The 20,224-nt window shown below is 38.5% G+C and overlaps 1 protein-coding gene across 2 annotated transcripts in view; it reads right to left on the bottom strand.

Annotated features, from left to right (window-relative positions):
- The window catches only part of ripk1l (receptor (TNFRSF)-interacting serine-threonine kinase 1, like), a 23,921-nt gene extending 3,697 nt beyond the window's left edge, over positions 1–20,224 (bottom strand). Inside the window, exons 1-9 of one of the 2 annotated variants that reach the window (XM_082174002.1) lie at positions 19,631–20,224; positions 18,937–19,093; positions 16,197–16,334; positions 15,773–16,004; positions 15,224–15,373; positions 10,911–10,987; positions 8,478–8,550; positions 4,442–5,011; positions 3,675–3,819 (exon numbers count right to left, since the gene is read on the bottom strand). In XM_082174002.1, the coding sequence (XP_082030128.1) occupies positions 3,675–3,819; positions 4,442–5,011; positions 8,478–8,550; positions 10,911–10,987; positions 15,224–15,373; positions 15,773–16,004; positions 16,197–16,334; positions 18,937–19,093; positions 19,631–19,788 (1,700 nt within the window). In that variant the 5' untranslated portion in view covers positions 19,789–20,224. Of the gene's footprint in view, positions 1–3,669; positions 3,820–4,441; positions 5,012–8,477; positions 8,551–10,910; positions 10,988–15,223; positions 15,374–15,772; positions 16,005–16,196; positions 16,335–18,936; positions 19,094–19,630 lie in introns of both variants that reach the window. The other variant, XM_082174001.1, reaches the window with a different exon arrangement.

Below are 20,224 nucleotides of genomic sequence, written 5' to 3'. Positions count from 1 at the left end.
TCAGATGTGGCACAGTTATCTCTTTTATTTGTTTCCCAAAATCTGTGTTTTCCGTTTGAATTTTTCTGGAATGTGTTTTTGATGATGGTTTTAATCATCAAAAACTATTTCTAGTTAATTGAATTCACAAAAGTTTAATAAAATAATTTATTAAAATTGTAACAAAAGACATATAAAGCAATAGGATTCAGGCATGTAAATTTGAAAAAAAGAAGAAAAACCTGACCCCCAATTATTAAAGATATCTGTATTTTCTTATATTAATAAAGAAACATCTTACTATTGAAATAATACACTGTTGTACTTCAAATTTAAAAGTGTTTAATAATCATAATAACAATACTATATTTTAATATTACATGTTATAATAAAAATATTAATATAATTGTTACAGGGTTCGTACACGGTCCTTAAAGGTGCATTGTGTAATATTTAAGAGGATCTGTTGACAGAAATGCAATATCATATACATAACTGTTTTCAGTGGTGTATAAAGACCTTACATAATGAACCATTATGTTTTTATTACCTTAGAATAAACCAATAAGCCCCTTGAAGCCGTGTTTTACAGTGGATTTACAGTGGACGCCCCTTAGCTGTTCTAAATCCACTGTAAAACACGGCTTCAAGGGGCTTATTGCTTTTATAAAACGGTTACTCCATAAAACTATTCATTTTAATATTTATTTTTATTCATAAACTAAAAAAAGATATAACGTTATAACACATTTATTCCTGCACCAAGCAATGTAGTTCCGAAGAGGTTGCCAAGCAACACATGCAGCAACAAAGCATCACAAACGGCAGTTGCGCAGTAACTTTAATGCAATGCGGTCACAGGTGTGTGTTTGCTGAGTCATTTACACTAATGTAATGCGGTCACAGGTGTGTGTTTGCTGAGTCATTTACACTAATGTAATGCGGTCACAGGTGTGTGTTTGTTGAGTCATTTACAACGGCTTCGAACGCGGCTCAACCAATCAGAATCAAGGACTGGAACTATCCGTTTTATAATGAGCCATTTCTATCTACACACACCCCGGGTCCCCTTACATTGAAATGTGCCGACATGTTTCAACAGGAGCCCTAAACAGACAAAAACGCATTTCGTCACTATGTGCAAAGAAGCTAGCTAAAGTCAGCGAATAAAACACTGATACAATGATGAACAAGTAACAATAAAATTTGCAATAACATCGTTTTACTGAATAGTAAAGTAAATATAATTTCCTACTTAATCTTTGTGAAAACAAAACTCATTGCTTAACTGGCTACTCTCTGCTGTCTCAGATAACGACATCACTTCCTGTCGACCACCGTAACTTCTGTTGAAAAATGGCTTCTGTCTGAACTAAAAAAAAAAAAAATCACACACTGCACCTTTAAAGTGCTTGAAACACTTGAATTTGACTTTTTGAAACCCTTGAAAACAGCCATATTTATGAAAGGTACTTGAAAAGTGCTTGAATTATTGAAAGACAATATATGTGAAATTAGTGTTTAATTTTATTGATAAAACAATCTTTTCACGCAAAATCAACGCTGCAGCCCGTCTTATATAGATATAGAGCCATTTCGCATCCTATACTGAAGGGCTGTGCTTAGTGCCCGTGTATTCCCTGCATCTATGTCAATGCACAAACCAAAGAGTAAGACATTTGACCAAAAACCATAAAACAAGATAAACTTACTTGAGAAGCAACACTAGACAATTTTCTTCAATTGTTTATACTTATTAAACAAACAAGAACAAAATCTACCAGTTTTTGAGATGTATTTCAAAGTACCGGTATTTATAATATGTTACTCAAGTAATCTACTGAAATATGTTACAGATTACATTTTATAGCAGTTATTGTGTAATTTGTAGTGGAATATATTACTAGTTACTTCTCATAAATAATAACTGAGTTAGTAACTGAGTTACATCATTAAAAAGTAACTAATTACCAGAGAAAGTAACTATTGCGTTACTTTTAAAAAATAATTATGTGTTATTTATGTTAAATGAATGAAATGGACACTAATTAGAATAAATTATTTTTATAAAACATTGTACATTGTAATCTACACTATTTTAATGTTGCTGTGGGACAATGTGAGAGATGCCTATCAATTCAATATATTATTGTAAATATTATCATTAGTGGAACAATAAAACACAATAGATTGTTTAGAACTTTTAATATTTATTGCACAGACCACAACTGGCCAACAAATAAGTCTAAAAAATAAATTATGTTTCTTAAGAAATGTACCAAAAATTTATAAATAATAATAATAAAAAAATACACTCTTTGTAGTGCAAACTAAAATTATAAAACTGTCACACAACTGGTAGACTGTAGCCTACTTCAAGTATTTTCTTCCTCACACAGTAAACTGTTTAATAAGAAGTGCTCTCAATATAATACTGAACAATGTACCAAAAATAAATAATAATAATAAAATATAATATTTTGGGGTTTTATTTTTATAACCTACAGAGAATGTCATCATCAGAAGTTATTTAAGCCAAATTATAGTCGTGTTTGCCGCACGTGTCAAACAAAGATGTTTTCTAGGAACGTTCCCTGCAGGTTATATTTGGGGGTTTATTTTATAACTTAAAGAGAACGTTGCCAGAACGTTCCCTGTTATTTTTAGGTTTTATTTTTATAACCATAGCCGCGTTTCCACCGCAGGAACTTTCCCCAGGAACAAGGAACTTGTGGGTGGTATCAGGGGTATCAGGAATCAGGGGCTAAATGAAGCTCCGGGTAAATATTTCCCCCTACAAAAGTCCCTGCTCGTGAGGTAGTACTTTTTCAAAGTTCAGGAACTGTCTGGGGTGGGACTTGGGCGCAGAACATGCTGATTGGTTGAGTTAATTCCGCATTTTGATTGGCTGACTCCACGCAGCATTTTATTCAAACACCTTCTGTTGCGGTGCGTGCAGTAACAGTCGTCTGCTATTCGAATCAACAATGGAGTTTAAAAAATACGACCGATGGACTGACGACGAGGTTCAGGCTTTATTCAGCTTATATTCATGATGAAATCCAGTGGGAACTGTAAAGTCGCGCGCAGTCCTACGTCACTGGACTATTTGCCTAATCTTCACGGTACTCTAGACTGCGATGGAAACGTGGCTAGCAACAGGTCTGGGGGAAAAAAAGTTCCTGGGACAAATTGTTCCGGGTAATTTCGGTGGAAACGCGGCTCATGTAAACTAATTAAAACGTTGCAGATGATACCAATAGGCTACGGAGATTATTCTAATGCTGAAATGTGTAATTTATTTATAAACACATACTATATAAAGCTTGGAGACCTTTGGTCTCTCTCACGCACTGTCGACCGCGCTCTCGGCATTCGCTTCGCTTTTGTCCAGTCCGGCGTCTCATAAACACACACACACACCAGAGAAGAAACTTTGCAGGTCCTATGGCTGAGAGAGAGCCAACTCAGATGAAAACCGCTTCAGTGAGCTCAATTATAGTAACGCTGCATTTTATTATCAGTAACGGTAACGGCGTTGTAACGGGGGAAACAGTAATTCGTTTGATTACTCGTTACTGAAAAAGATAACGTTTATTTATAACGCCGTTATTCCCATCACTGTTTAAAAGTAACCCTGAACTTTCCACAGCAACTCACTAGGTATGAAGCAGCGTGAGAACGTCTTACCGTACTTCGATATAAGCTCATTATATCTGGTTCTGTTGACAGATCCAGTGGATAATGAGCTGAATGGGCTGCTATCAGACAATCGCAAATTCATCGTGTTGCAATTCCCGATTTGAATTGCTTTGGCATTCGAGATGTTCACAGGCCACCCTAAAGAAAAAGCAAACAAAGAAGGAGAAAAGTTAAAAGTACGGTCCCAGTACGGCACGCAATTCCAAGAAAAAACAACTCAGTAGCTTCTCATGCCTGCAAACTCAGAACCAGCGGGAAAGGTGATGATGTAAACAACATTACAGTTCTAATAATTAAAATAAAATGATAAACCGCAGATTTCAACCAAATAAATGGTTATGTATGTGACATATAACTGGTCTGAACAAAAATGCCAGAAGTGTTAAATGAAAATTCACTCTCTGACAGTAGATAGCGTTTATGGACAAGCATAAATAAAGCGATTACCCGTTAAAAAAAGCAGTGCTGTGCTTATAAACTCTACTTTATTAGGCATCATATGGATGTAAGATAAAAGAAAATGCAATCAAAACTTTTCTGAAGACAGACTTTTCTTTTTATTCAAATTACTAAAACTTGAACTAAAATTAAAGTGAAATAAAATATAAAATAATTATTAACAAAATCTATAATATTATATCACTGATACTAAAATAGCATTGTCTTTGATTTGCACGAATTTGATGTCAGAACGGTGAATTTCACCGCAAGCTGCCGAGTTTGCATGTATGAGCTGTTCACTGTTCACTGTTTACTGTACCCGAGTCAGACGGAGGACATATGAATTGTGAGTTCAAACGCTGGCCAGGGTTTGAATCCGATATGAGAGACTCTGCTGCAGATCCACTATCTGGGCAGGACTTGAAACGATTGTATGTTGGAGGATGAGGATGATTAAGTCTGTCCACCTCAGAATACGGCATCGAGAGGTGACTAGCCAAGTCTTGCCTGTGAGAACCGTCAAATGAACTCGCAGCAGCCGGTCTCAGATAGAGATTGTCCTGTGAGGTTGGGTAAGTGGTGGGTTTCACAGAAGACATCTGAGAAGACACATCTCCGGCCCACCTGCTATTGGCCGGTTGTTGTGGGAGCAGATTATAGATGCTGTGCGATGCCAAGTCCGGCTGATCAACTATTCGACTACCATATTTGTGATAGTTGTACTCTTGTGCCAGTTTCAGCTCCAGATGTGGAGAGTTGGCAGGAGCTGCGTCGACCTCCAGAGACTCTTCAGCCGTCCTGAAGCTGAGGTCTTCAATGCTGGCCTCCACCGGCCCGATGTCTGAGCTCCTCAAGGGCGCTGGAGAGTCTCTGGAAGATGGCGAAGGGTCTGCGGAAACACATGAAACGTTGCATATATGAGCATCTGATGTATAATGAACATTGTTGCAAATAATAAAAAATTCACAGACTTAATCAAATTCAGTCAGTGTTGTCACTCTAAGCCACATTTACACTTAAGGGCCCGATCATACACACGGTGCAATGCGGCACCAGGCGCAATGCAAGTGTTTTTTGCTAGTTTCAGCCCGACGCAGTTATCGTTTTCACGTCCTGCAACACGTTGTTTAAATAGCAAATGTATTTGGCGGCTGGTCTGAAAATGAGGTGTGTTCAGGCGCATTGTTGGCCTGTTGCTACTTTGAGGCAACTGAAAAATATTCCGCCATTGACCAACAAAAACCAGGTCTAAAGTCAATGGCGCATTAGTAATGTGCGCCTATAGGCGGGTGACAAACGCATGACACCTTGTCCCGTAGATGATCTGGTTGCACACTTTAAATTCACGCACAAGCAGATCCATTTCCTCTCTGGAGACACGTTCAGTCTTTCGGCTTGCAAATTCCGTCATGTAAATAGCAAATCCGCCATGGCGTGAGCGCAACTGGCTTTTAAAGGGAATGGGAGATGAGACTCTGGTTGGTTTATTGCACGTTACGCCCAAAACACACCCATTACTCAAGAGAATAGGGACAACCCTTTTAGACCATGCGCCGGGCGCGCCGACCATTTGTCCCGTCGTTAAACTAGCAAAAGTGGATTCGGACACGCCCTAAGTGCACTTACGCCGTGCGCTTTAGACCATACGCTTAGATCCTTAAAATAGAGCCCAAGGTCTTGATGCCCAATTCCGATATGTTGACTATATCCGTTTTTTTACGACCAGCTTACATCTGCTTTTAAAAGTGACCCACATCCCATACAGTATCTGCATTCATATTACTCACTAGCCGATACAACCCAAGGTAGAAGTACTGACCTAGAAAAGCTTAGGCCAAAAAGGAAGTAAAAACAGCATAATTTGCAATGGACAAATTGAAAAGAGTCATGTGATCACGGTTGGTGTCCACCTGAGTTGACGTCATTTGCCGCCGATTTTTGCACGAATCAGATTTATTTCCACATATGAATGAGATCTAAAAACGATCTGAGAATATCGGAATCCATTAGCTTTTTTCCTGCTTATACGTCCGTGGGTCAGATCCGATCTTGTGGCACATGAACCATGTAATGTAAATACGTCTCCAGTCGACACTTAATAATATTTATACTCTAGCACTGCGTCTACAATCGACAAATGGCTTCGAGTCAGGCGACGTCTCGTCCCTTTTTTACACTAGTACTCGGTAATAAGATCTCTAGAGTCCTATAACTTGCTGCGCTGCATTAACTAGACAGACTCCAGACAATGCCTTAGAATATGCTTTAATCACGGCCAGAGGATCTCAGACAAATTACAGAGAGAATCCCACCAGCAAAAAGAGTACAACAGTTTTATAGAATAGGAGCATGGCAAAGGGGACAGGGTTCATTAAATCATTTTTCTCCAATATTATTGGTTCTTCATATGCATAATTCAGCAAACCCTTCTGTTACTAGGTAGAAGCTTTACTTTGTTACTCAAAATCATGAGTTTATAAATTTAGTTTCATTTCCCCGTTTGTTATATTTGGAGTTGATTCGGACACACACTGACTGACTTTGACCAAAGTTTTTGGAAACATTTAGGTTTCAAAAGCATACATGTTATTCCTGCAAGGAAAATAAATGTTAGTTATGATTAAAGGTTGTATCAGCGATTTCAGGCCCAAAAAAGGCCCAAACATAAATGATCACATTCATCTAATCTTTCCTAACGATCCGCTAGCTGCCCGCCCCATAAGCAGGCCGTCAAAAGCCCGCGTCTCTGTAGGCAGCCTAGGCTCTGAGATCTGCACACAAAAACAATTGGTTTCACCAACCACTCAAAACCAAAATAAATAGTGTTCCAACCAATCACCGACAGGGGGAGGGTGTTGAGGTTTTGCGCTCGTGCACGGCTGCACGCGAAGTCGGAGCTGAAGAAGAAGCCAGCGTCTATCAACGAACAAGAGAAATTGAACATGGCTGAGTCAATCCCCAAGAGGAGGAGGAGGATTAGGGCGAGGGAATACCATTGTGTTTATTCCAAGACACGAATAGTTATCGGGAAGGCTTTTGAAATGTCGCCGAGCCTGCACTGTTTCTTTTGGACAGGTGAGTAGCTGCTAGTGCTGACTTGTTTGGATGTGAACTGTGTGTGAAAATATCCTTCCTGAAAAAATATGAGCGAAGCTAGACTAAACTTGGGTAGCTCTAGCTAACGTAGGCGACATTATGCTGAACAGAGTGAATATCAGATTGTAGGGATTTAGTATGTGAGTTGCGTTTGTTAGTAACGGCTATTATATTTACTTGGTTATAAAATTGTGTTACAAAACAACTATAATGACTTAACCAGCAGAATGAGCCATCATTGAGGTGACTGACGTCAGAGGGTACTAGCTAACCACGCCCTTGCCTACAGAGAGACGTGTCTCAGATGCACGCCCCCCCTCCGCTGGGCTCTGCCTACTTTGCAAGCATTTTTCAAATATTGCCAGAGGGTGGAGTCAGGCCCTTTACCCTTCAAGTGTTTCTAATACAGCGGCTGAGGGAGTGAAGGCAAATTTGACATGTCTCTCTCTCTCTTCTGACCAGCGTAATCAATCTCTTGACATTTGTTTCCTCTTTTTAATATCATAGAAATGCTATTGTGGATTTTTTTCTTTTATAATTGGAGCAAATGGGAACGAAAAAAAAATCCTTTAAAATCCTCTAAATTTAACAGTATTGAGGTGTGATCCACGGGAGAGGATTTCTCTCATTCAGTGTGCCTTATATATATATATATATATATATATTAGTGCTGTCAAACGATAAAAAAAAAAGTACTCAATTAATTTAAAAAAATGCAATTAATCGCGATTAAAAACATTTATGTTTTTCTAGGTTTATATTAGTTTAGATATTTTATAAAGTAATAATTTTTAAGACAACATAAAGACATGATTATATTAATTACTTGTTTAATGGCATCTTTTTATGAATGAAGGTCAGTATCATTGATACAAATACAGCTATTGATGTCTGGATAAAAATGATTCCATCCCCCATTATTTAAACATTATTTATAGCCATCCAACGCCATATCACGCTTGAATGGTTTAAAAGCATTTGCATGAATAAGAGCGGGATCATATAATGTAACGCTATCCAAAGGATCACAAAAATTAATGGATGCTGCGTTAATTGCGTTAAATATTTTAACGCAAAAAATAAATAAAAAATGTATCGCACCTTTTAATTAAGTGACAGCCCTAATATATATATATGTATGTATGGGTGTCACAATGATAAACAATAAAAATGGCACTTGATGTCAAATGGTTGCTGATCAGCGAAGTAAAACAGCAAATCCACAACATGAATGTCATTTTATGAATACATTTGCTTACCTTCAGGAGTGAGTGAGTCTGTTGTGAGGGATTTCATTTTTTCTACAAGCTCCTCAGGGCCCTGATACAATCTCTGTGCAAAACAAAGCAATGTAATGAAATAAATAACACTAGCACGACTGTCCTATGTTTCACTTCCTGACTGCATCTCTACCACAGATGCAGTCATTATTATGTGACTGGTTTCAAAACGTGCACAACATGAGTTCAAGTAGACGTGTGAATGCAAGAAATATGGTCTGGTAACGACCAATTCACCACTGAATCATACGGAGTCTGTTCTTTTCAATAGCTGTGTTTACACAGACCCTAATACTCCAGTTGTAATCAGAATTTAAAAAAAATTGTAACCATGTCAATTGGAATGAATTGGCCAAATCCATAAAAAAATTCATTTTTAAAGGGTCGTTTGAACCTTTTCCAATCAGAACAAGAGGACATGTAAACACTCGATCGGATTGAAAACCGAAACAGGAAAGTACTACGCATGGGCAATGAAGTAGAAATGGCGTAACAACGTATAACGCACAGAACGAGCTATTGTTGTTGAATGAAGTGTCATAAATAACCGTCAAGTGTTGCCAACTGAGCGACTTTGTCTCTCTGTGTCTACTCTGTTAAGAGAGAGCAGCAGCGCATGCAGTTAAAATAGATATTCTGTTGCTTCTAACCTGAACACAGCCATTCTCTTTATCTTATGTGTATGGGGATGTTATCAGACGACGTCTCGATTATAAATCAGGATTTTTGTGCAGATTAACAGTTTGGAAGGGAGAGCTCGTTAACAAATACAACGCAATTGCGTTATAAATATGCTAATTAGTGTATGACACCATCTAGCAACTTTTCGAGTAGGCTTTAGCTACTTTCCATTGAAAGAAGTTCGCAACAAATTCTCCTTCCACTCATCTGTGCGTCTGTGAAGTGGAGCAGGACAACATCGTCCCATCAGCCCTTGCTTCGGACTCTCATCCACTGCTTGTTTTGGGCGTTTTTACTGCTTGATAAATATAAGCAGCACGGCACAAAGCTTTATGTGCTCGTCGTTTCCTAAATTAGCACCCGGAATAGATAAATATAAAGTCTGCTCTTTAAAACAAGGAAAATAAGAAATTTAGGAGAATGGTTAGTATGTGTTAACAGCGGGAAACTCTGTACATTTTTGCAGTGTGCACATGTTAAAAAAATCGATTCTGATTTAATCATCAACACGTTTTATCATATATATCATATGACAGTTTTGTCAGTGTACAAAAAAAATTAAAAGAAGTTTTAAATTAATAGACTTTAAATAAACGTCTTACATCAGAGAATATTGTATTTGTACAAAATAAATAAATAATAATGTCTAGATTAAATAATGGCTTATATGAAAAGATGAATTGCTTAAAATGAGCTTATTGTATTCTTATAATTTTGATTGTGTTTTGTTTTGCTCTATCCTCTGCGCTACCGCGTTCGTCATTACGTCATGCGTCAAGTTCAAGGGTCACTCTTTCGCACAGTCAGTACATTCACAGGCAGCGCGTTCTTTTTTGTCTTATCGCGCATGAATGGTTTAAAAGCATTTGCATGAATAAGAGCGGGATCATGATGTAACACTAGCCAAAGGATGCCAAAAATTAACAGATGCTGCGTTAATTGCGTTAACAGCACTAATTTGTTTATTTAATATAAAATCGCAGCATTTTGTGTCATATAATCGCGTAGGCTTGACATCGCGATTGCGATTGCGATATGATTAATCGTGCAGCACTAGTTTTAGATATGGATATTTTTCTTACACAGATGCATCGCTTCACTTCAGAAGGCCTTTATTAACCCCTGGAGTCGTGTGGAGCACTTTTATCATGGATGGATGCACTTTTTTGGGCTTCAAAATATCAACACCCATTCACTGCCATTGTAAATCTTTGGATGAGCCAGGATATTTTTAAATATAACTCTGATTGTATTCGTCTGAAAGAAGAAAGTCATATACACCTAGGATGGCTTGAGGGTGAGTAAATCATGGGGTAATTTTCATTTTTGGGTGAACTATCCCTTTAATACTTTTGCGTGGAGTTCTTTGTGAGCAAAAGCAAAGTTTCTCGGGGGAACGCAAAAGTTTTGAGAGAAAATACACAAGCATTGAAATATATTTTCCATATTTTTCCACCACCATGTCCCTTCAGGGGCTCCGTAGATTTCCTTTAACGATCATAAAACAAATCTTGCACAGGATAGAAAATAATAGTAAACTATTTAAATGTTTTATAATTTTGAAGTGTAAATACTCAGGGAATTTCTGTGCTCAGGCGATTATGTAATATTCTCAGCAGGCCTAGCAACCTTTAAAAGAATAAATGGAGATTTCTTTGGACATTCCAACACTGACAGATTCACCTGGCACACAAACTGAGAGATAACAAAACAGCAACAACAAAAACTTACCATCAGACTTTCCAAATCCACTTTTACATTTGGTTCCAGCCTTTCTTCGTAAAATGGTAAAAAGCTCTCATAGCTTTCTGTAAAAATAAAATAAATAAAAAATAAATAAATAAAACAAACAAACAAATTGATAATCAGTTCACTAGATTACATCTACTGAACTGAACTGGTTTTTGGATACAAAAGGATTGCGATCTAATCCATGCCCATAATGAACAGTCAACAGGTGCCAAATGCAATTACAAACCGGCTTTGGCAAGCAAATAAAACTTGTAAAACAAATAAAAGAATTTAGGCCCTTTACACCATGAACGGTAATTATAATCAGAACTATATTAGTATCCATACCCAGGAATGATCTGTCAACATCAGTGCAGCATGCACGTCTTTTAAGATATATTTTTTAGCCTTTATTTTTCCAGGACAGATGAAGCAGAGGAGAGAGGCACACAAGAGTTCCTGTACATGATGAGCTGTGCTGTTTGTCACGAATATACCAAAACTGCCAATCAATTAAAAATTTAAAATCTAATTAATTATATGCTACGGTATTTATTCCATAGCAATTAATCCCACGGATCAGCATTTGCTAAACCCCTCTAAATGACGATTCCCTAAGTGAGTGCTGCGTTTTTTAAGGATGCCGCATCAAGTTAAAACAAGTTAATCTGCATCCTGTTCCATTCACAAATCATGATACACTCTTGATTATTTTGCTTTTTTACATGTTCAACTTTCTTTTAATGTGTAATATTGCAGTTTGTTTCTGAACTCCCTGAAACACCTCCATTGTAGTCTTGATATTTCTTCCGGGAACGAAGACGTCACAATATTCCTCATTTAAATCATTCCCGCCCAAGGCATATGCAAAATAAAGAGAAGAAATTTTCAGAAGAAGGGACTTCAGGGAGACAGGAACTGAACAGAGCGTTACTGACAGACTGGGAAAAGAGGTCCTGCAATGTCAAATTTGTGAAAAATAATGTGTTTCTGAACATTCAAGCATGAAACTTGCGTATGCAACCAAGTTGCCTGAGAAAGTACACAAGACACTGCATCTGGTATTGACACTATAGGGAACGACACCATGTGTGTAAACAAAAGCCAATAATCATTGGCAGACGGCATAGATGACAGTAAAGTCTGTGAGTCTGCATTTGGTATTGATGCTATGGGAAAGTAATACCCACTACGCCATGCTGAGGGAATGCCGGCCTCACCCTAGTGAGTATGCATAAACATAGTGGGCAAAGCATAAATATGCTCTAGGAAATACCCAGCCGAAGTCAAAAGCATGTCAACCCCCATGTGACTCATATAGTGGTATTACTACTTAAGCCAATATACTAGGAAAGATCCACAAGCTTCTATGTTTTACAACAAGGGAAGTCCTGGCTGTTACACCTTTCTCCCTCCCTTACGGGACAGGCCTCATCCCTATATGGCCCAGAGAGCAGAGCTCAAAGAGGAAAATACCCAACAAAGCCTCAGCTATGTTAAGCATATCTCACCAGTATTTGACAAGGCTCTTAGGGAGCAGCCTACCGAAGGGAGTCTACTCTATTTTAAAGAGGAGAATAGCTCATCATTCCCTGACTTAACTAAAGTCAAATCTCCAGGACTCACAATAGTTAATGGCTAAACTATAGAATGCTACAATGAAAAGGGGGGGAAGCCATCGGCTCTACCAGTCAATTTGCAGCACTGATCATACCTATGGAAGCACCCAAACAAATAGGAGTACATATCCCTTTTTCCAGACCCAACAAAAGTTGGGGAGGGAGGTAAACAAAACAAAGGGACTATTGTGAATTGCCCATCATAGATCCATTTACCCCACTCTACCATAAGGTGTACGTGAGCAGCCTAGCATGCAAGGTGCTAAAAACCTCAATAATTAGCACCTCCCTTCGGCATTGCCACTCATCCAAGGTGGAGCATACATCCTTAGCCTTTACTCAGGAAAGGGAGGCAAACGAGAGCAGGACATAAGGCAGTTTGCCCAATAACTCTCATTATCAATGCTCTAGGACCTACAGATAATAAGGACGAACACCCCATAGGTGAACTTCCTATACTCATTAGCATTGTCGAACCAGAGCTATAGTGGAACACCCATCAAAGAACCCATCCAAAGAGGAGCATACATCCCTACTTCAGAACCCAACAGTAGTTTGGGAGGGAGGTAAACGAAGTAGAGTGAATCTATACTGCCCTACATAACTCCATTCACTCTTCACCAGCCCTCATGGACCCCCAGAGAGGGATATATCTCCTGAAAGCTGCTGTCTTAAGCCCTATTCGCACTGGATTAGTATTACCTGGTGACCTCTAGTCATTTGCAATAATTGCGGAGGTTGTCTGTGATCTTAATCCCGTGCGAATCGGCCATGTCTGTAATTTGTAAAGTAAAAATTCCCCCGCAAATGACCTACCATATTTCGCCGAACACTGAGGTCATTCGAATTGGCATTTCTGTGATTTGGCTGGGTTGTATATATGTTTTTGTTTTTGTTTCCTGTGCGCCTTTTTATCCATCTTTCACGAAGAATGGAGGCTGCGTTGGGGTGTTTTGATAGTATTTTGGGTGCTGGGTCATATCATTATACCCTCACCATACAACTATACAATTTGCAGAAAGAGAAAGCTGAAAATCATCAGAAGAGCAAAAACAAAAAGAATGATTAGATGGAGATGGATGACATGTATAGCAGCATACGGTAAAGAATATTATTCTGTTTATGATATATCATACAGCTACACCTATAATAACGACAAGCAATAGCCTATTGACATCATATCCGGGAGATAAGTCAGTAAATTCGAGTAAAATCAGAGGCTTCGCTTTTCCCGTGCGAATGCGGTAATTTCTAAATCACACAAGGGCCCCAGATAATACTAATCCAGTGCAAATGTTGTCTTAGACTCCAGCTATGTAAACTTCTCTACGTCTGCACCATCGGCAGACTGAAGAGGTCAGAGTGTGAGATCAAAGCAGAGGACAAACATTTTCTAAGCCTCTAAGAGGATACAGCACCAGGGGAGAGATAGCTAGCAAGCTTTTCTTCAACTGGGAGTATTCTCACATATCTATGCTCACACAGTCTCTTCACATGCGAATCATTCGAATGCATGGGAGAGACTATTCAAGCTAAATATAAATTCCTCCAATATGTTGACACCTTAATGTGGAGATATAGAAGGAATAAAAGGCTCACAAACGTGTATGCAGGGCACCGGAGGAGGCGGATTGTTAATAACACATGACTCAATTCTCTCTGCATCTCATTCCTTAGAATTAGAAACGTAACATTAATCAGTCAGGTCGGAAGCGACCAAAGAGCTTCTTCCTGAACCGACATGAAAACACCAGAGCAGGAGAAGCCCAAAAAGAGAAAACTCCCTTTAGGCTCCTCCCTACAATCCCAGTGACTCGTCCCGCCCTTCTGCCTTGGCAACCGCAGGAACAAAACCATGAGTCAAGCATGGGTGCAGCTTCCCAACACCAACACACCACAATGAATGCTTTCAGCTCCCTAAAGAGCCAAACATGCTCAGTGCAAGTGCTATATTCTTATCTTTCTAGAAAGAATCAAGCAATAACAGAGCCTCTTACTGCGAATGCATCGGCATGAGTGCCTTAAACTACCTTGAGAGCCGTACGCACTCAGTGCAAACGCTAGAGAAAATCAAGTAAGAACAGAGCTTCTTACTGCGAATGCAACGTAATGAGCGCATCCAGCCCCCTCACGAGTTGAATGCTACAACAGGCTCTTATATTACACGTGGCTATTGAAGACAAAAAAGTTGATGACGTGTAACTCAACGCCCTTTTATACTCACAGACGCTTCGTGTGTGACGTCATGAACCGCCATCTGCTAATGATTACTGGCTTTTGTTTACATGTGCCTCAGACACCAGTCACGCTGATAGCGTTCCCTCAATACCAGATGTAGCGTCGAGGTTCCAGTTCCAAATGGAACCTATTCTAATGGAACCTATTTTAAAAAAGGGCATTATAGATCCTGTTGGCTCCCCAGAGAACTGTTCACATTTGAATAATCTAAAGAACCCCTTTCCACAATTGAGAAACTTTTACGCAATGTAAAGGTTCTATGTATGTTTAAGGTTCTTGGAACCATTGATGCCAATACCTCTATTTTTAAGATTGTAAATGAACGTGCTAAATTGACAGAAATCATGCAAAACTTGTCTGGTGAGGAAGATTTGTGGTTGGTAAATATATTCAATTCACTCGCACTGCCACGTGTGACAAAACATTAATTTGAGGATAAAACTTCAGTGCTTCTACCTTTAAATGTGGGGCGGTCTGTACACTCCTTATTCCAGCATGTCTTCATGAGGTCTATGATCTCTTTAGGTGTGTCACTTGGGATTAGAGCTTCATCGGGCCGTTCCCCCTTACACACACAGTGGCAGATTTGATCCTCACTTCTGGCATCTGAAGTAACAGAAAAAACACTTTCTGGTTAAATACTGGTCTTGAGCTTGTTATAGGGCAAATATTAAAGTGGGTTTGCATGCATTTACATACCCTTAAAAGCACAATGGCAAATAATGACTATTTTATTGTAGGAAATTGTCATGTTGAACTATATTATGGCTGTTTTGGTTCAAATAAATTTACATGGGGTTAATAGACTTTTTTTCTAAGTGTTATATCAGGGACCCCCTTTTTTCCCACTGAGAATAAGGAACTGTGCAGTTTAAACTGACAGCAATAATGATTTTATTGTATTAAGACCTTTTCCTACCCAGAAAAAGACTTTCTTGCATAAATAAAAGAGCCGTGTTAACATTGTCCTTCCACAGACGGAAGTGTTTCTGAAACGAGACTCACTTTCATACGGCTCACGGCCCGTGAGGATGACCCAAACTACAATGGCAAAACTGTAGACGTCAGATTTTTCGGTGGAGCGGGTGTGGATGCTCCCGAGGTGCTCCGGGGCCATATAACACAGCGTGCCAGCGCCGCGCAAACACGACTTCTTTCCCAGACGACTTTGTCTGCGAGATTCCTCTTTCGTCAGCTTGCTCCACGCCTCAGATGTGGCCAGACCGAGATCTGCAATCTGATGCAAAACAAACAGAACCAGTGCAGAGGATGCATGAAATTTCCTCTGTCTTTGGGTAAAAGTCTTGCTCGAAGAAAAAAAATGTGCCTGTAGTGTCTTGCCTTAATATGAAACAGGTCTGAATATTTAACTATTGCAAAACTTTTACAAAAGGGTGTTTATTGGGGAATTAAGAGAGAAGTTATATACTTTTATATGGAAATGCTTGTCCACCAGGATGTTCTCGGGTTTTAGATCTTTGTGAATAACTTGGTTCTCCATGAGATAAACCATTCCCTCCAAGATTTCCAGAATGATCCTTCCTTTCACAGATATTGGAACCGTCACCTGGAACCAAAAATATGAGGAAATTATTAAGTGCACCACTTCAAAACTGAGGAAAACTTCAAATGAACTGCATTAACTGATGAACTGTTTATTTGCATGCACTGCCTTTGGTTTCCTAATTTCCCAGTAAACTATAGGAATTATGCAAATCAGGTAATGAAGCAAACAATATTTGACTCGACTAAAATACGAGGACAGAAACAGTCACGATGAAATCAAAAATGGACAAATCCTTTTTCTTTTTTTTTTTTATGAAATATTGCAGTATTTGTTATAAATGATTTATCCGTGCACATCATTATTTTTTTGTTGATCCATGTGCCTCGTAATCTTTAATCAAAATTACTTCCTTTTGAAAAAGCAAAACTTTTTCAGATTTGTGAAAAAAGCTTTCAAAACTTTCTGAAAGTTTTGAAAATAAAATCACGAACCACAGTGGGTATTCCATGCAGCTGTTAAAGTGACATTTATAGAATAATTATGAACTTTAATGAAACAAAAACGGAACATTTTTGAAAAAGTAATATTTGAATCCATTTTTACACTTTAATTCATCAAGTGTAGTGAAATTTGAGCCCTTATGCCTTTTCCTTTCCTCATTGAAGCAACGTACCTCTCGTTGCTTTTATATGGATTACATAATTAATTTCACATTTCAAGCTTTCTATAGATATAATTCTTATCGTGACTGAAGTTTTGGTTCATTTTTGTGACGCGCTCCAGTCTCGAGAGCTCAGTCTCCAGTCTCCTGTTTGTTTGTTTCTTTTTCCTTTATTTTACAAAAGCATAGAGATAATAAGATACAAATAAAAGAAGACTCTTTAGTTTCAAATGATGTATTCCTCTTATCTGTATGACCAAAAACAAAGAATACAAAAATGTAACATTTAAAAATTGAATTACAAAAAAAGTATTTAAAGTTATTTTCACTGTTATGAAAAAAAAATCCCAGCGCGTTCATCGAACGCTAATTTAACATGCAAGAATGAACCTGATTTTAGAACAACGCATAGCGCCACTCGTGCCAGGTGTGCCAACACACTTATTTATAAACTTCAATGAATGTTCAATGAATGGGATGAATGTGATCCCAACCGAGGCTAAAAATAATTAATCAGAGGCAGGGATATTTAGAGCAGAGGAGGGGAAGCAAATCCCACCCTGGATATACAGTCACAGTTAGGGAATGGGAAGTTGAGCTGGGGAACTTTGGAAATAGTCCAAGTTGGAAACTTAATGGGAATTTAAGGGAATTAATAGAGGGTATGCATTGACGTCACTTTCCCGCAGGAACACACTCCCTCAGCCGGAATGAGTGGCAGAAGAGCTGCTGCATGACTGGAGTTAATAGGGGAAACTGCGACAGGAATCGTGTTTCCTGACATTTATATGTTCGATGCCGGGGAAATACATAAAGCAAATTTGCCTGTGAATGCTTTATATAAATACAATATAGGTCTAAATCTATGTGATCCCTCATATCAATGTTATATCATCATATCGTCCAGCCCTAAAACTTGTGTAGTTTTTTGTCAGTGTTTATTTAAAAACATCCAATTATGCAGAATATACGATGGTAAATATTTAATTGACGAGTTGTCAATACAATAATATATATTTTACCCCTAAATTCAGCATATTGACACAAAACTGCAAATCCACCCTTCGCTCTCCAGTTGATTCTATGAATTGCAGCGATTCATTTATTTCTCTGTTCTGAGGTGTATATACCTCAGATTTCTTGTCAAATCTAGTTGTACAGTCAATCTCAACGCTCTTTCCCGTTTCAGATGTGTTTCAGATGTGTTTTGTGTGTTTTTCACGGCATTCACGCTGAAAACAAACGCTGGCGCTCAGTGTTTCTGCCACTCAGTGTTTCTGCCACTCAGTGTTTCTGCCACTCAGTGTTTCTGCCACTCAGTGTTTCTGCCACTCAGTGTTTCTGCCACTCAGTGTTTCTGCCACTCAGTGTGTGTAACCGCAGTCACTCCGGCCGACGGTGACGTCACACGCATACACTCAATTGGAAATTTGGGATCATTTAAACAAACATAAATAGAAACATTTTGTTTGGTCATAATAAGCAGTTATGCATGCACACTAATACAAATTTTAAAAATGATGTTTTTGAGTTTGATTTATTGGTGAGTAGAACTTTAATCAATTGTTTAATTGAACAAAAAAAAAAAACTAATATATATATATATATATATATATATATACACACACACACACACACACACACACATTCCCGTTAATTCCAGAAAGTTTCCAACTTTGGAAATTCCAGGAATTTTGCAACCCTAGTCAGGGAAGAAAACACTAGCGCAACTTTCATGCGACTTTAAAAGAATTCACCTCAGTTAGTAATAATGTTCATTTTGCAAGTTAAAGGAACATTAACTGATTCTGCATTTTAGATCAAGGTACCAATAACTTTACAGATGTTGAGCGTCCTTGAAATAGATTTCATTGTAAAATTACAAGTACATTCAGACTGTCTTTGGACACTCAATGCCACACTGGTCCCATTCGAATAAAAACGCTAAACTTGATGTACATTTTAGGGTAAAAGTGCTAAAGCAGAGTCTGCAAGTCTCACCGTCTCCAGCATGCTGAGCAGGTTTCCATTGGGAATGAGCTCCATTACTAAGGAATAGTCTCCGTCTTCCAGAATAACACCCAGCAGCTTGACCACTCGCTGATGGTTTAGTCTGCTCATCAGACTGCCTTCATCCAGCAGAGACTGCTTCTGCCGCCTGACACACAGTCATATTAAAGTGTGTTAGTTCACACAAAAAAATTATCCCATAATTTTAAATTGAAAGTTCACCCCAAAATGAAAATGCTATCATCGTTTACTCACCCTCAAGTTGTTCCAAACCTGTGTGAGTTTCTTTGTTCTGCTGAACAGAAAGGAAGATATTTGGAAGAATGTTTGTAACCAGACAGATCTCGGGCCCCATTGACTACCATAGTATTTTTTTCCTACTATGGAAGTCGATGAAGATCTGTTTGGTTACAAACGTTCTTCAAAATCTCTTCTTCTGTGTTCAGCAGAACAAAGAAACTCACACAGGTTTGGAACAACTTGAGGGTGAGTAAACGATGATAGCATTTTCATTTTTGGGTGAACTTCCCCTTTAAGCCATTCTAGGAGTATATGACAATGGCATACATTAGTAAATTATGGGATGGTTTTCATTTTCATTTCAAACTAAGCCTTTAAATGGATTTTTTTAAAGTCAGCAAAGCATAAAGAATCGAGGTCATGCTCAGACATGGCTGTCACTCACCCGTTGCGTGGAGGTCCTGTGTAGACTGTCTTTAACACCACCTGGCCTAGAGTTTTGTGGTAACACAGGTAAACCTCTCCAAAACCTCCATAATCCAGAGGCATTTTCTTGATCAGATCTGTTGGCTTCATGACACTCAGGCTCGATGCTGTAGCCATAGTTCCTCTATTCTTAAAGACCACTTCCCATAGAACAACAGAAATATAGGCTACTTTATAACTCTGTCTGGAGCATTGCGGAAGTGGCGAACATTAAGTCTAACAAATCGCTATTTCCCGACGCTAAAAAGTGAGAATTGAAATGAAAAGCCACAGAAAAAAAGTAGATCAGAGAAAAATATTAAATACAAAATAATAATAATAAATGTCACCACGCGAAATGTTGCATTTTTCTGCGCTGTACATTCCCCTTTGGCAAAACTTTTCCATTAGTTAGTTACAGTATAAGTCGGATCGACGCAACGTTTGCTCTGTTCCTTTGTTGACTTCAACCATTAGACTTCACCTAATACCGACAAAACACGTTTAACACTGACCAGTAAAACATACCGTGTGACATGACGCCAATTCTTTGCTCTTTTGCTTCCTGGATATT

The sequence above is a fragment of the Leuciscus leuciscus genome (assembly GCF_965113295.1).
Source record: "Leuciscus leuciscus genome assembly, chromosome: 6".
NCBI classification, from domain to species: domain Eukaryota; kingdom Metazoa; phylum Chordata; class Actinopteri; order Cypriniformes; family Leuciscidae; genus Leuciscus; species Leuciscus leuciscus.
The sequence above is the reverse complement of the archived record's forward strand: the minus strand, read 5'-3'. Positions and strand labels throughout refer to the sequence as shown.